We start from the raw sequence: 16156 nt of genomic DNA on the forward strand, positions 1-16156 counted from the left end.
AGGTTGTGACCCACCAACATGAAACCAATACAGTGAGAGATGAAGCCAAAGGTTTTAGAATTCTTATTTTAAGATTATTTATTTGTTTGCTCATTTGTTTATGATAGAGAGAGAAAGCACAACAGCAGAGGAAGAGGGAGAAGCAGACTCGCTTCTGAGTAGGGAGCCTGACGTGGGTCTTGATCCCAGGACCCCAGGATCACAGCCTGAGTTGAAGGCAGATGTTTAACTGACTGAGCCACCCAGGTACCCCAAAACCAAAGGTTTTAAACAATATTAGGGTAGATTGCTCTTAGGAAGACAAAGTGTTATTTAATAAAGATTTGGTCTCAGTTGTACGTATATATAAGTATGCATTTACTTTGGATCAAAATTTAAAATACTTCTCTTATGGTAAGACAGGTTTTTTTTTAATTAAATTTTTATTTTTTATTAACATATAATGTATGATTAGCTCCAGGGGTACAGGTCTGTGGATCGCTAGGTTTACACACTTAACAGCACTCACCATAGCACATATCCTCCCCAATGTCCATAACCCAACCATCCTCTCCCTACCCCTTCCCCCAGCAACCCTCAGTTTGTTCTGTGAGATTAAGAGTCTCTTATAATTTGTTTCCCTCCTGATCCCATCTTGTTCTATTTTTTCCTTCCCTATCCCCCAAACCCGCCATGTTGCCTCTCAAATTCTTCATATCATGGAGATCATATGATAATTGTCTTTCTCTGATTGACTTATTTTGCTCAGCATAACACCCTCTAGTTCCATCCACATCATTGCAAATGGCAAGATTTCATTTCTTTTGATGGCTGCATCGTATTCCATTGTATATATATATACCACATCTTCTTTATCCATTCATCTGTTGATGGACATCTAGGTTCTTTCCATAGGTTGGCTATTGTGGACATTGCTGCTATAAACATTTGGGTGCACGTGCCCCTTCAGATCACTATGTTTGTATCTTTAGGGTAAATACCCAGTAGTGCAAGTGCTGGGTCATAAGGTAGCTCTACTTTCAACTTTTTGAGGAACCTCCATGCTGTTTTCCAGCGTGGTTGCACCAGCTTGCATTCCCACCAACAGTGTAGGAGGGTTCTCCTTTCTCCACATCCTCGCCAGCATCTGTCATTTCCTGACTTGTTAATTTTAGCCATTCTGACTGGTGTGAGGTGGTATCTCATTGTGGTTTTGATTGGTATTTCCCTGCTGCCGAGTGATGTGTATCACTTTTTCATGTGTCTTTTGGCCATCTGGATGTCTTCTTTGCAGAAATGTCTGTTCAAGTCCTCTGCCCATTTCTTGATTGGATTATTTGTTCTTTGGGTGTTGAGCTTGATAAGTTCTTATAAATCTTGGTAAATTTTGGATACTAGTCCTTTATCTGATATGTCATTTTCAAATATCTTCTCCCATTCTGTCAGTTGTCTTTGGTTTTGTTGACTATTTCCTTTGCTGTGCAAAAGCTTTTGATCTTGATGAAGTCCCAGTAGTTCATTTTTGCCCTTGCTTCCCTTTCCTTTGGTGATGTTTCTAGGAAGAAGTTGCTGCGGCAACTGCCTGTGTTCTCCTCAAGGATTTTGATGGATTCCTTTCTCACATTGAGGTCCTTCATCCATTTTGAGTCTATTTTCATGTGTGGTGTAAGGAAATGGTCCAGTTTCATTTTTCTGCATGTGGCTGTCCAATTTTCCCAACATCATTTGTTGAAGAGACTGTCTTTTTTTCCATTGGACATTCTTTCCTGCTTTATCAAAGATTAATTAAACATAGAGTTGAGGGTCTATTTCTGGGCTCTCTATTCTGTTCCATTGATCTATGTGTCTGTTTTTGTGCCAGTACCATACTGTCTTGATGATGACAGCTTTGTAATAGAGCTTGAAGTCTGGAATTGTGATGCCACCAATGTTGGCTTTCTTTTTCAACATTCCTCTGGCTATTTGAGGTCTTTTCTGGTTTTATATAAATTTTAGGATTATTTGTTCCATTTCTTTGAAAAAAATGGATGGTATTTTGATAGCGATTGCATTAAACATGTAGATTGCTTTAGGTAGCATAAACATTTTCACAATATTTGTTCTTCCAGTCCATGAGCATGAAACATTTTTTCATTTCTTTGTGTCTTCCTCAATTTCTTTATGAGTACTTTATAGTTTTCTGAGTAGTTTCCTTGCCTCTTCGGTTAGGTTTATTCCTAGGTACCTTATGGTTTTGGGTGCAGTTGTAAATGGGATTGGCTCCTTACTTTCTCTTTCTTCTATCTTGTTATTGATGTATAGAAATGCAACTGATTTCTGTGCTTTGATTTTATATCCTGACACTCTACTGAATTCCTGTACAAGTTCTAGCAGATTTGGCATGGAGTCTTCTGGGTTTTCCATATAAAGTATCATATCATCTGCAGAGAGTGATAGTTTGACTTCTTCTTTGCCTATTTGGATGCCTTTAATTTCTTTTTGTTGTCTGATTGCTGAGGCTAGGACTTCTAGTACTATGTTGAATAGCAGTGGTGATAATGGACATCCCTGCCGTGTTCCTGACCTTAGCGGAAAAACTCTCAGTTTTTCTCCATTGAGAATGATATTTGTTGTGGGTTTTTCATAGATGGCTTTGATGATATTGAGGTATGTACCCTACACTTTGAAGAGTTTTGATCAAGAAAGGATGCTGTACTTTGTCAAATGCTTTTTCAGCATTTATTGAGAGTATCATATGGTTCTTTTCTTTCCTTTATTAATGTATTGTATCACATTGGTTGATTTGTGGATGTTTTGGGAGATTTTTGATGACTGCTTCAGTCTCTTTCCTGGTTATGGGTCTGTTCAGATTTTCTGTTTCTTCCTGGTTCAGTTTTGGTAGTTGATGTGTCTCTAGGAAAGCATCCATTTCTTCCAGATAGTAAAATTTGCTGGCATATAGTTGCTCATAATATGTTCTTATAATTGTTTGTATTTCTTTGGTGTTGGTTGTGATCTCTCCTCTCTCATTCATGATTTTATTTATTTACTTTCTTTTTGATAAGTCTGGCCAGGGGTTTATCAGTCTTATTAATTCTTTCAAAGAACCAGCTCCTAGTTTCATTGATGTGTTCTATTGTTTTTTTGGTTTCTATTTCATTTTTTTCTACTCTGATCTTTATTATTTCTCTTCTCCTGCTGGGTTTAGGCTTTCTTTGCTGTTCTTTCTCCAGCTCCTTTAGGTGTAGGGTTAGGTTGTGTACTTGAGACCTTTCTTGTTTCTTGAGAAAAGCTTGTATCACTGTATACTTTCCTCTCAGGACTTCCTTTGCTATGTCCCACAGATTTTGAACAGCTGTGCTTTTATCATTTGTTTCCGTGAATTTTTTTCAATTCTTCTTTAATTTCCTGGTTGACCCATTCATTCTTTAGTAGGATGCCCTTTAGCCTCCATGTATTTGGGGTCTTTCCAAATTTCCTCTTGTGATTGAGTTCTAGCTTCAGAGCATTGTGGTCGAAAGTATGTAGGGAATGCTCCCAATCTTTTGGTACCAGTTGAGACCTGATTTGTGACACAGGATGTGATCTATTCTGGAGAATGTTCCATGTGCACTAGGGAAGAATGTGTATTCTTTTGCTTTGGGATGGAATGTTCTGAATATATCTGTGATGTCTATCTGGTCCAGTGTGCCATTTTTTTCCTTGTTGATCTTTTGCTTGGATGATCTGTCCATTTCAGTGAGGGGAGTGTTAAAGTCCCCTACTATTACTGTATTATTATTGATGTGTTTCTTTGATTTTGTTATTAATTGGTTTATATAGTTGGCTGCTCCCACGTTAGGGGCATAGATATTTAAAATTGTTAGATCTTCTTGTTGGACACACCTTTTGAGTATGATATAGTGTCCTATCTCATCTCTTATTATCGTCTTTGGCTTAAAATCTAATTTATCTGATATAAGGATTGCCACCCCAGCTTTCTTTTGATGTCCATTAGCATAGTAAATTGTTTTCCATCTCCTCACTTTAAATCTGGAGGTGTCTTTGGGTCTAAAATGAGTTTCTTGTAGACAGCATATTGATCGGTTTTGTTTTTTTTAATCCATTCTGATACCCTCTGTCTTTTGATTGGGTCATTTAGTCCATTTACATTCAGGGTAACTATTGAGAGATATGAATTTAGTGCCATTGTATTGCCTATAAGGTGACTGTTATGGTATATTGTCTCTGTTCCTTTCTGGTCTACTACTTTTAGGCTCTCTGTTTGCTTAGAGGACCCCTTTCAGTATTTCCTGTAGAGCTGGTTTGGTATTTGCAACTTCTTTTAGTTTTTGTTTGTCCTGGAAGCTTTTTGTGTCTCCTTCTATTTTCAGTGATAGCCTAGCTGGATATAGTATTCTTGGCTGCATGTTTTTCTCATTTAGTGCTCTGAATATATCATGCCAGCTCTTCCTGGACTGCCAGGTCTCTGTGGATAAGTCTGCCGACAATCTAATATTTTTACCATTGTATGTTACAGACTTTTTGTCCCAAGCTGCTTTCAGGATTTTCTCTTTGTCACTGAGACTTGTAAGTTTTAATATTAGATGACGGGGTGTGGACCTATTCTTACTGATTTTGAGGGGGATTCTCTGCACCTCCTGGATTTTGATGCTTGTTCCCTTTGCCTTATTAGGGAAATTCTCTACAATAATTCACTCCAATATACCTTCGGCCCCCTCTCTCTTTCTTCTTCTTCTGGAATCCCAATTATTCTAATATTGTTTCATCTTATGATATCACTATCTCGCGAATTCTCCCCTCGTGGTCCAGTAGTTTTCTCTTTTTTTGCTCAGCTTCTTTATTCTCCATCATTTTGTCTTCTATATCATTAATTCTCTCTCCTGCCTCATTTATCTTGGCAGTAAAAGCCTCCATTTTTTGTTACACCTCATTAATAGGTTTTTTTATTTCAGCTTGGTTGTATTTTAGTTCTTTTATTTCTCCAGACAGGGTTTCTCTAACATCTATGCCTTTTTCGAGCCCAGCTAGCACCTTGAGAATCATCATTCTGAACTCTAGATCTGACACATTACCAGTGTCCTTATTGATTAGGTCCCTAGCCTTTGGTACTGCCTCTTATTCTTTCTTTTTTTTTTTTTTTTTGTGGTGAGTTTTTCCGCCTTGTCATTTTATCTAGATAAGAATATATGAACGAGAGAATAAAATACTAAAAGGGTGGCAAAGACCCCAGAAAAATGTGCGTTAACCAAATCAAAAGTGACCCCAAATGTTGGGGAGAAGAAAGTGGGTAAAATGAAGTTAAAAAAAATTAAATTAAATAAAAATTTTTAAAATATATATGTATATATAAGACTGGTGAATAGAACAGAGCCAGCCACTTGATTGGGGTGCATTTTGGTCTCTTAGAAGAAACTGCCTCCCAAAATTTTAAAGAAAGAAAAACATACATATATAAAAATAAGGGTAAACACGATGAAGGATGGAATATGACTGTAAAGATGAAAATTTTTATTTTTTAAGGAATAAAAATAATTTTTTTAAAAAATAAAAATAAATTTTTTTTTAAGATTTTTATTTATTTACATGACAGAGAGGGATCACAAGCAGGCAGAGAGGCAGGCAGAGAGAGAGGAAGGGAAGCAGGCTCCCCACTGAGCAGAGAGCCTGATGTGGGGCTCAATCCCAGAACCTGAGATCACGACCTGAGCCAAAGGCAGAGGCTTTAACCCACTGAGCCACCCAGGCGCCCCTATAAAGATGAAAAATTTTTTTTAAATTCTAAAAAAGGAGTTGATAAGATAAGTTGGTTGGGAAAAGAAAGACAAAGAAAGTGGAGAGAATTTGCTCAGGCTGGAGACTAGAACAAAGCCCTGTGCTAGATTTAGGGTATATTTTGCTCTATTAGAAGAAGTTGTATTCCAAAATTTTTCAGAAGAAAACACCCTATATGTATACAAAAAATAAAGCTAGATACAATGAAGGATAAAATATGACTATAATAATGAAGGTTCAAAAAGATTTTTTTAAGAAGGGTATTGTTAAGATAAACTATTTAAAAAACTTTAAAAGAGGAAAGAGTAAAAGTTTAAAAAATTAGAATACGAAAAAAAATTTTTTTAATTTAATTAACTTTGCAAGACTAAAGAATCATGGGGAGAAAGCCAAAAATTCCATGCTTTGCTTTCCCCTCCTCTGGAATTCTGCTATTCTCCTTGATCGGTGAGCTTGGTCTTGGCTAGATGTTCTTGCTGATCTTCTGGGGGAGTGGCCTGTTGCAGTGATTCTCACATGTCTTTGCCTGAGCCAGAATTGCACCATCCTTGCCAGGGACAGGTCTAAGTAATCTACTCACCAGATCCTTTTTTCCCCTGAATGCTTTTCGTAGAGCTCTTTCAGAAAGTGGTCGATTTTCTGTTTCTAGAATCGCTGCTCTTCTTCTCTTCAATCTCCTACGGCTCCAAAAGGCCCCTCCAGATACACACTCCCACACACATGCTATGTTTCTCCCTGGACTCTGCTATGGAGATGGCCTCTTTAAAGCTTAGAGAAGGATGATTTATATGCTTTCAAACAGATTGATGGCCTATTCACCTCAGTCTCATATTTGATCAATAGAGGGGTGCCTGCTCACTCTTGGTATCTGCTCAGGTTCTGATCTCAAAGTCCTGAGACTGAGCTCCCTCTGCATTTAGCAGGGAGGCTGCTTGGGCTCTTCTCCCTCTGCCTACAGTTTTAATAATTTGGAAAAACACTGATGTAGGTGATAGGGAGGAAGAGTCTGATCTAGAATAACAGCATTGAAGATGGAAAGGGGAATAAATGTAGTTGGCATTTTGAAGAAAGAATTGACAGCTTGGCAATTGATTACATAGGGTGGGATGGTTAGAAAAAAAAATGGCAGAAATCTAAGAGATTTTGAGAGTTAGGCTGCCATTAATAAATCTACCAGGAGCTAGTTTTTTGCTCAGGATGACAGTGAGGTAGAAATAAGAGGCTACATTCTCAGTCACAAATCCCTGCCCTTATTCTCTATGAGGGTTGTGATTTAAAACTGTTTGGCAAGGAAGAGACTAGTAGAGAAAATGATTTGGTGTTTGCCTTTTTAGTACTATTCAGATCACATGATATATGTGATCATCCCTTCTCACAAAAACAGATTTATTAATCTGTATATTTGTAGCCTCTTTTACACAGATTGATTTTTTTTCTTAGCACTGAGAGAGCTATATTCTTTAATATATGTATAACCTCTTTTATGGTTGCAAATTAAATTGCTTTAGAAATTTTATAAATATTTTTTAAGCAATAGGGTGCTACTTACAGAGACATTTTTACATAGTGGTAAAGAGAATGAGCTCAGGAGTCTGAATGCTATAGTTCAAATCCTACCTCTCTCACTTTGTAGCTGTAGGACCTACTCAAATTATTTAATTCATAATGCAGGAATTATAGTACTGTTTCCCTCAGAAGTTTGAGGGGAGAAATAAATGAGATAATGCCCACAAAGGGTATAGCACAGTGTTTGGCACAGGCTGACCAAACAATGTCAATGTAACTAATGTTGTTTATTATAATTACTTTTAGAATGTTATCGTGAAACAGATAAATTTGTAATTCATAGATATTTATGTATTTCGCCTCCATATTTTGACTAGTCCCTTTTTTGCTAATAAGAATTTTAATAAGAAATTGTTAAAAATTTAGATGAATAGTGTCTTTGAGATTTCCTTATTCCTTGAGTACTTCACTTGAGCCTAAACCATTCTCTTTATACAGATTAAATTGCTAAAGTTATATAGAGTCTAAAATTATTTAAAATTCGGGGCGCCTGGGTGGCTCAGTGGGTTAAAGCCTCTGCCTTCGGCTCAGGTCATGATCCCAGAGTCCTGGGATCGAGCCCCGCATTGGGCTCTCTGCTCAAAAAGGGAGCCTGCTTCCTCCTCCCTCTCTCTCTGCTGCCACTAGGACTACTTGTGATCTCTGTCTGTCAAATAAATAAATAAAATCTTAAAAAAAAATTTATTTAAAATTTGCATTATTTTAAAAAATTTAAATAAAATTTGCATTATTTAATATAGTTCATTACTGTCACAAATAAACAAATATATAATGATGCAAATACAATAGCAGTTTATTTCTTGCTCATGGAACAGTACTCAGAGATGAACAGGTGATCAGAGTGGTCTTCTTCCAGGAAGTTATTTGGCCACTGTAGCCTCTGCCATGTTCAAATGTGAGTTCTAAGCCCACCTTTGGGGCTATCCTCATTTGAGCCAGCCAGAAGGGAAAGATAGCACAAAGACATGCTTATGGAAATTTTTATGGACCAGACATACATACGTGTGTGTACACATTTCACTAAAACTCAGTCATGTGGTCACTTATCACATTTCTCAGGGAGCCCAAGAAATGTAGGTTAGATCTGTTTCACAGAAGATGAGACCATGGACTTAGGTCGACAGCTACCTGTCTGCTACAGTTGACCTGGAAACAAAGTATAGATTTTAATAGATAGATAGATTTTAGTATAAATTTGCTTACCATTGGGTTCTGATTGTCTAGGTGGGCAAGTGAGACAGGAAATGGGTGGATTGAAAAATGGGGAGGAGTTAAGGGGCCATAGGTTTAGGTGATAGTCAAGAGAGGTATAATGAATGTGTTTTAGGCAAGGGGAGTTCCATGGCCAGGAGAAGGAAGTGAAGTCTAAAGCCTCCTAGATTGCAGCAGTTAGTATGAAGAGGGTTCAAATTAGTCCTTCCTTTATAACTGTGCTCTTAATTACTGTGCTAAATTGCCCTACTAAACTGTATTGACTCATCATTGTTTCAGGCCACCTAGTTCTAAGGACAAAATCCTGGAGTTCATTTACTTGTCTTTCTTGGTGACTTCCACATACAAACCAATGATCCAGCTGGTTTGAATTTTGGCTATATTTTATATTAACTATGTGATCTAGAGCAAATAATATACATTCAATGTTTTGTGATCCATTTCATTGGTCCTTTTGGCAATTCAATGAGATTATACATATGTATATCAAATTATATCAAAATAATACCATATGTATATATGGTATTATAAGGGTGGCTCTGAATGTCATTGTTCTAGTGTTAGATTTTAGGGGTCATTATTATAGAGATCATCATTTGTTGTAAACCCTCATTTTGGGATTCAGGACATAAAAAAGTTGAATTGTACCTCATGGACCCACAACTATTTAATTGGTTCCTAAAAGGAACATGAATGCAGGTTTCCCCATTCATTGTTCTTTCCATGCCAGACTACTTCTTCTGAAAGAGAAAACAAGCCACCCATCTCATTTTTTAAAATTATTATATTTGGGAGCACCTGGGTGACCAAGTCAGTTAAGCATCCCACCTTGATTTCGGCTTAGGTGATGATCTCAGGGTCACGGAATCGAGCCCCGCTGCAGACTCCCAAGTGCAGAGTCTGCTTGGGACTTCTCTCTCCCTCTCTCTCTGCTCGTCTCCGCTATGCTCACTCAAACTATCTCTCTCCAAAGTAAATGAAAATAAGTCTTTAAAAAAATTATAATATTTGTACACTTGTTTCAGGAAATATACTGAAAATTGGTTCAGTGCTAATGGGGAACTGAATAGCACTTAAGAATCTAATCTATTTCAGTTATTATTATTCATTCTCTGTTTAACAGTCAATTTCTCCTCATTTTTTCTTAAATCATAGTTTTTAATCCTTGTAACAATTTCCAACTAGCAAGAATTTAACCTGATTGTAACCTTGAGAAATTGGATTAAATAGTGGCCTGAAAATCTTACTTCTTACTTACCTGAATCTGAATTTAAAATACCAAGAAGAAATTAAAATTGGGGCCTTTTGAGCTTGCTTAATTCAGTTGGACACAAAAATCCAATATTTCAGAGCAACATTGATATTTCAAGAAAGTCAATTTTTTTTAAGTTAATAAAAGAAGTACCTTTCTGAGGCAACAATGGATTGGAATAACATAAAAATAACACATAAAAGGTTTGTGGTGGCTGATGTTAAGCAGGCATGTAGCATTTACTTTCAGTATACAACTAGCAGAATAAAAAGAGATAAGGATCTTATACATTCTTCCTCTGAAATTTTTTTTTATTTGAGTCTAGTTGACACAAAAAAAGGATCTTATATTTTGATGAGACATTAAAAAATGATTGAGCATGCTTACAGCTGCATCTCAATGGTATTATGTAAATTAAGCTCTGGCAAAGCATCTGCTTTCTAATGTTTCTACTATCAAAGATACACGTAATAGCTCTATAATAAACAGCTTAAGAACACATAAAGTATTCACACAGTATAAGGCTTGTGGCCGGGAGGACAGTAGAGGATGGTATGGACATGAACGCTTTCCTGTTTAAAAGAATTTTTTTTAAATAAAATTGTCATATGGATATTCTAATGTTCTTTCTTATTTTATTAACTGCTCCTGTTCAAAACTCATTGATTATAGAACTCTACTCTTAAAAACTAGCATAGTGTTTTCTGATCTTCTTAATACTCGAGGTTCTTTTCTGAATTTTCTTCCAGCTAACCCTGTGGTTTCAAAAAGTTGTCTGCCATATACTCTGCATATTTTAATAAGTAATTTGTTCTCTTTTTCTAATTAATCAGATAAATATGTGTGTGTTACCACACTCAGTTGATGTAATTTCAACTAAAAGCAAAGAAACTTGACAGTTTATCTTTCCTGTATAGTCTTGAAGGTAAATGTTTCATGTTTCTTCAGTTTTTAAAAGTACTCATAAGTCATTGATCCTCATAAATGTTCTTGTTCATCTTTAGGACATTGAAACAACGTAAAATTAAGGGGAACTACCAAAATCAGTTCTATGGTCACTCTTTAGTTGTCTGCAACAGTGCTATCCAATAGAAATGTAATGCAAGTCACAAATGTGATGTAAAAATTTTTAGTACTTTTTAAAGTGTTTTAAAATGTAGGGAAATGTATTTTAAGATGTAGGGGGAAACCCAGATTTTTTAAATGTAGGGAATTTTAAAATGTAGGGGAAAACCCAGATGACCTTAATTTAAATAATATACTTAGCTCAGTGTAAAATTTTAAAATGTAGGGAAAAACCCAGGTGACCTTAATTTTAATAATATATTTATTTAACTCAGTGTAATCAATATCGAAGTTGAGAACCAATCAACAAAGGAATTCTATTGAAAAACTAGGAATTCTTATAATTCAATAAGAAGACCTATATAATCAATGGAAAAAATAAACAAGAGAACTGAACACTTTACAGAGGAGAATATGCAAATGATCAATAAACATGTAAAAATATGCTCAACTTTTTAAATAATTATGGCAATGCAAATTAAAACCTCAGTGCAGAGGATGGGCCCAATGTCAGGAAGAAAGAGGACCAACTGGAATATACCTGCGGTCCAGCAAATTTTTTTTCCACCTCTAACCGAGGGAAACTATAGAGTGTAATGCCTATGGCTTCACTTCCACCTCCTAAAACTTGTGTCATTTTACTTTTAGGGAACTTTAACGAGGAGCTATAAAGGAAGAAAGATTCTAGGAAATACAGTTCACAGTATAAACAGATTAATGATTTGAATAGTCCAACACAATGAGATACCACTACACACTCACCATACTTGAGAAAATAAAATCGATGTGATTTGCAACAATGTGGATGGAAGTAGAGGGTATTATGCTAAACAAAATAAGTCAGTCAGAGAAAGACAGTTATCATATGATCTCACTCATGTGGAATTTAAGAAACAAAACAGAGGATCATAGGGGAAGAGAGTTAAAAATAAAACAACAAAATCAGGGGGAGATAAACCGTAAGAGACTCTTAACTCTAGGAAACAAGCTAAGATTTGCTGGAAGGGAAAAGGGAGAGGGTTGGGGTAGCTGGGTGATATTAAGGAGGGCACTTGAAGTAATGAGCACTGAGTGTTACAACTGATGAATCACTAAATTCTGCCTCTGAAATTAATAATACAGTATATGTTAATTAAATTGAATTTAAATAAATTTTCCAGTTTTCCAAAATGGTTATATCAGCTTAAAATGGTTGTACCAGTTTGCATTCAGCTGAAACTATGAATTTTACTTGCTCTATGTCCTCACCATGTTTTGGTATTTGATGTTATTGTTGTCTTATAGACATTCAACTGTTTCTAATCAGGTCTTAAGAATGAATGTGTGGTATCTCATTGTGGTTTTAATTTGCATTTCTCTGATGATTAGTGAGGTTGAAAACTTTTTTTTCAAGTTTATTGGTCTTTAAGGAGTGCCTGTTAAGTCTTGCCCATTTTATTTATTTATTATTTATTTTTTTATTTTTTAAAGATTTTATTTATTTATTTGACAGATAGAGATCACAAGTAGGGAGAGAGGCAGGCAGAGAGAGAGAGAGGAGGAAGCAGGCTTCCCGCCAAGCAGAGAGCCCGATGCGGGGCTCGATCCTAGGACCCTGGGATCATGACCTGAGCGAAAGGCAGAGGCTTTAACCCACTGAGCCACCCCGGCGCCCCAGTCTTGCCCATTTTAAAAAAATTTCTGATGTTCTCTTATTGGCTTGTAGAGTTCTTTATATATTCCAGATAAAAGCCCCTTGTCATAGATGTGTATTATAATATATAATATATTATAATATATGTATTATAATACACATGGATGTGTATTATAATATATATATATTATATATATATATATATATAATATAATATATATTATATATATAATATATATATATATAATATATATATAATATATATATATATTATATATATAATATATATATATATAATATATAATATAATTATATATTATAATATATAATATAATGTATCTCCCATCTCCTTTATAGCTTGTCTTTTCACTTGTCTTTCAATTAAGTTACTCATTTTAATGTAGTCAGTTGAACAAAATAATTTTTTATTTATGTTTAGTGCTTTTTGTCCTGCTAGAAAAATCTCACACTGCTCACACCATAACTCAGCCATGCTGGTCTTTCAGTTCCTTGAAGGAGACTTGTCCCCCTACTTCTTCCTTGAGAGTTTTCCCTCCTTTTCTCCTAATTTTTACCTGCTTTTTCTTTAGCTTTTAGGTCACATATTTCCTCAAGAAACTCCTCTGTGACTCTTAGGATAGATACAGTTCTCTCTGTTCTACGCTCTCATAATTCTCTGTGCTTTGCTTCCAGAGAAGCTCTTCCATCTTCAAAGTAGATTTTTGAACTATTAATTGTTCAGTCTGCTTCTCTAATTAGTACACAAGCTCCAGGAGGGCAAGGATCAAGTCTGTTTTGCTTACCACTGTATGCTACTCCTTTTGTTTAGCTCTGTTACTGGCATGTAATAGGAGCTTATTAAATATTGAGTTTGCGGGGCGCCTGGGTGGCTCAGTGGTTTGAGCTGCTGCCTTCGGCTCAGGTCATGATCTCAGGGTCCTGGGATCGAGTCCCACATTGGGCTCTCTGCTCAGCAGGGAGCCTGCTTCCCTCTCACTCTCTCTGTCTGCCTCTCTGCCTACTTATGATCTCTCTCTGTCAAATAAATAAAAAAAAAAAATCTTAAAAAAAAAATACTGAGTTTGCTTACAGTTTTATGTTTGTGACATTTTGTAGTCTGTATAGAGAACATGACTGAGACATATATATAAGCCATGGAGAACAATAATAAGATATTGATAATAAGTTAATAATGTAGGTTGAAAATACACTCTTGCCCCATACCCTCCTATGTCTTGGGGAGTCCAAGAGATTCTGGAGTAGAGATGCTTTTCGTATTCTCTCTGGATTAGAATATACCCTCACCTACATTTTCACAATATTTAAGTGTTCTCCCTTTTCCCATTTCTTGTGTGATATTTTTATGTTTAAGTTGAAAGTTCTACAGTGAGGGGAATATATCACGTTAACATAAATGGCAGTAAAACTGCCCAAGCAGTGGGTGTATGATACAGACATACTGAGTAAACAAATAAGGTGTGTGATCTTTAGCTATGTTTTCTGCTGGCTTTTTGGAGATGGTATTGAATTACCAAAGTACAGTATGATTTATTTTTTATAATACTTCGCATCAGCAAAAGATATATTAGATGCTTGGAAAATGCTTAGCTACAAATTTATGTCCCTCACAATTTGTCTTCATTTGCATATGTTCTGGGAAACTTTAGTCTGTTCTGTTTCCCTCTTCAGAAAGAATAAGAAATTTTCTTGTCTGTATGGTTCATTGTGAATTGTTAGTGCTATTCTTCATTTAAAATGCCAATGTTCTAACAGAGATATCTCCTATAATGATGATCTTTTTGGTGGAGTTGATAGGATGATAGAGACATGTTATCTCTAAGCCTTTGATAATTGTGTTCCTTATTTTTATTCTAGAAGAGACTCACTGCTTTTCATTAATAAGAAAATGGGATTAAAAGAAACATGAATAAGAATTATATTTGCAGAGCCTATTTAGTCAGCACATGTTTATAAAGTATCTATTTTGTTCCAGAAACTAAGGAAACTCGGAGATGGACACTTTCTATAAGACTTTAAATTTTTGTTTCAAATGATAACATTCTGATAAGAGTTGAGCTTTAGTGTTTTGCTAGCTGTGTTCTTTTTCTCAGCAATGGAATGAGGATGACAAAATACACATCTCATAAAGTTTTTGATAGGAGTAAATAAGATAGTTCATCTAAAACACTTATCCCAGTGCCTGGTATATAATAAGCACTCAGTATTTGTTAGCTATCATTTACCATGAGACTTCATTCACAATAGCCTCTTTTCCATTTTTTTCCACCTCTGTCTTTCAGCTTATTATTTCTGTATTGCTATCAGAGCTGAATTTCTAAAATACAGATCTGATTGTGTAATATTACCTCTTAGGACCATCTTGTCAACTTGAAAAACCTTTTGTGGGACCATCTTTTCAACTTGAAAAACCTTTTGTGGTTTTCTGTTGCCACAAGAAGAAAATCATGGGGGCGCCTGGGTGGCTCAGTGGGTTAAAGCCTCTGCCTTTGGCTCAGGTCATGATCCCGGGGTCCTGGGATTGAGCCCCGCATCAGGCTCTCTCCTTGGCGGGGAGCCTGCTTCCTCTTCTCTCTCTCTGCCTGCCTCTCTGCCTATTTGTGATCTCTCTCTGTCAAATAAATAAATAAAATCTTAAAAAAAAAAAAAAAAAGAAAGAAGAAAATCATGAATGGCATTTAGCACCTTGCCATTGGACTCTGACCTCCCTTATCAAACCAGCTTCTGCCTTTGCCCCCCAAGAGTGTGCAGCCCAAATAAGCCATGTGCAGTTATATTTCACTGTCTTGACTTGTGTTCCACTTTCTGCCTAGAATTCCTGCCTCAACCCTTCTCACCCTCAACCCAGTGAAACAATTCTGGGTAATAATGGGCAGCTCAGAGATATCTCTTATTCTTCCCAGACAGAATTTTTCTTATCCCTGTCATTTCATTATCTTTAGCATTTATCACATTACTAAAGTTAATTACATGTGTCTTGCTCTCCCACTAGTTTGTGAATTCCCTTTAAAGCAGAGACCATAACTTATTCATGACTGTATCACTAGAACCCAGTGAGCACTGAGTAAAAACTTGTTGAAATAATGGATTAAAAGAGAAGTGAGATGGGGGAAATCAGAGGGGGAGACAAACCATGAGAGACTGTGGACTCTGAGAAACAAACTGAGGGTTTTGGAGAGGAGGGAGTTGGGTGAGCCTGGTGGTGGGTATTAAGGAGGGCACATATTGCATGGAGCACTGGGTGTGGTACATAAACAATGAATTTTGGAATACTGAAAAGAAATAAAATGGAAAAAAGTTTTGGTTTAATTTTGTTTTAATTTCAGTGGTTTTTCTTATTCTAGATTCTGGGCCTGGTCCAAAATATGAGTGTTTTCCAGTGTCCAAAATGTAAACATAGAACTCATATTTTTGGTGCTGATGGTGCAAGAAGACTAGCACAGACTCTTGATCTTGATGTTCTAGGTAAGACCACAGGATATTCTTTTGCAAAGGAAATGGCAGAAAGGAAGGTGGGGATAAAGCATGGTGATGAAGAATGTCTCAGAAAACGATGAACTCTCTTCAGTTTTGTGTTTTAAATTAAGATACTATTGGGAGTTGTATGTGTTAACCTTCCTTTGCTTTTTATAATATTTCATTAGTAGAAGGCTTTTTGAAGAGGAGGTTTGTTCTGC

The 16156-nt window shown here is 36.1% G+C and overlaps 1 protein-coding gene across 4 annotated transcripts in view; it reads left to right on the forward strand.

Annotated features, from left to right (window-relative positions):
* NUBPL (NUBP iron-sulfur cluster assembly factor, mitochondrial) overlaps positions 1-16156 on the forward strand; it is a 222955-nt gene that overhangs the window by 193975 nt on the left and 12824 nt on the right. For 3 of the 4 annotated variants that reach the window (XM_046009993.1, XM_046009994.1, XM_046009996.1), the window contains one exon: positions 15824-15944. The exons of the other annotated variant lie outside the window; for it this stretch is intronic. In XM_046009993.1, coding sequence (XP_045865949.1) covers positions 15824-15944 — 121 coding nt within the window. The remainder of the gene's footprint in view (positions 1-15823; positions 15945-16156) is intronic. 4 annotated transcript variants of the gene reach the window in all.

This window comes from Meles meles, chromosome 6 (genome assembly GCF_922984935.1).
Source record: "Meles meles chromosome 6, mMelMel3.1 paternal haplotype, whole genome shotgun sequence".
Taxonomy (NCBI): domain Eukaryota; kingdom Metazoa; phylum Chordata; class Mammalia; order Carnivora; family Mustelidae; genus Meles; species Meles meles.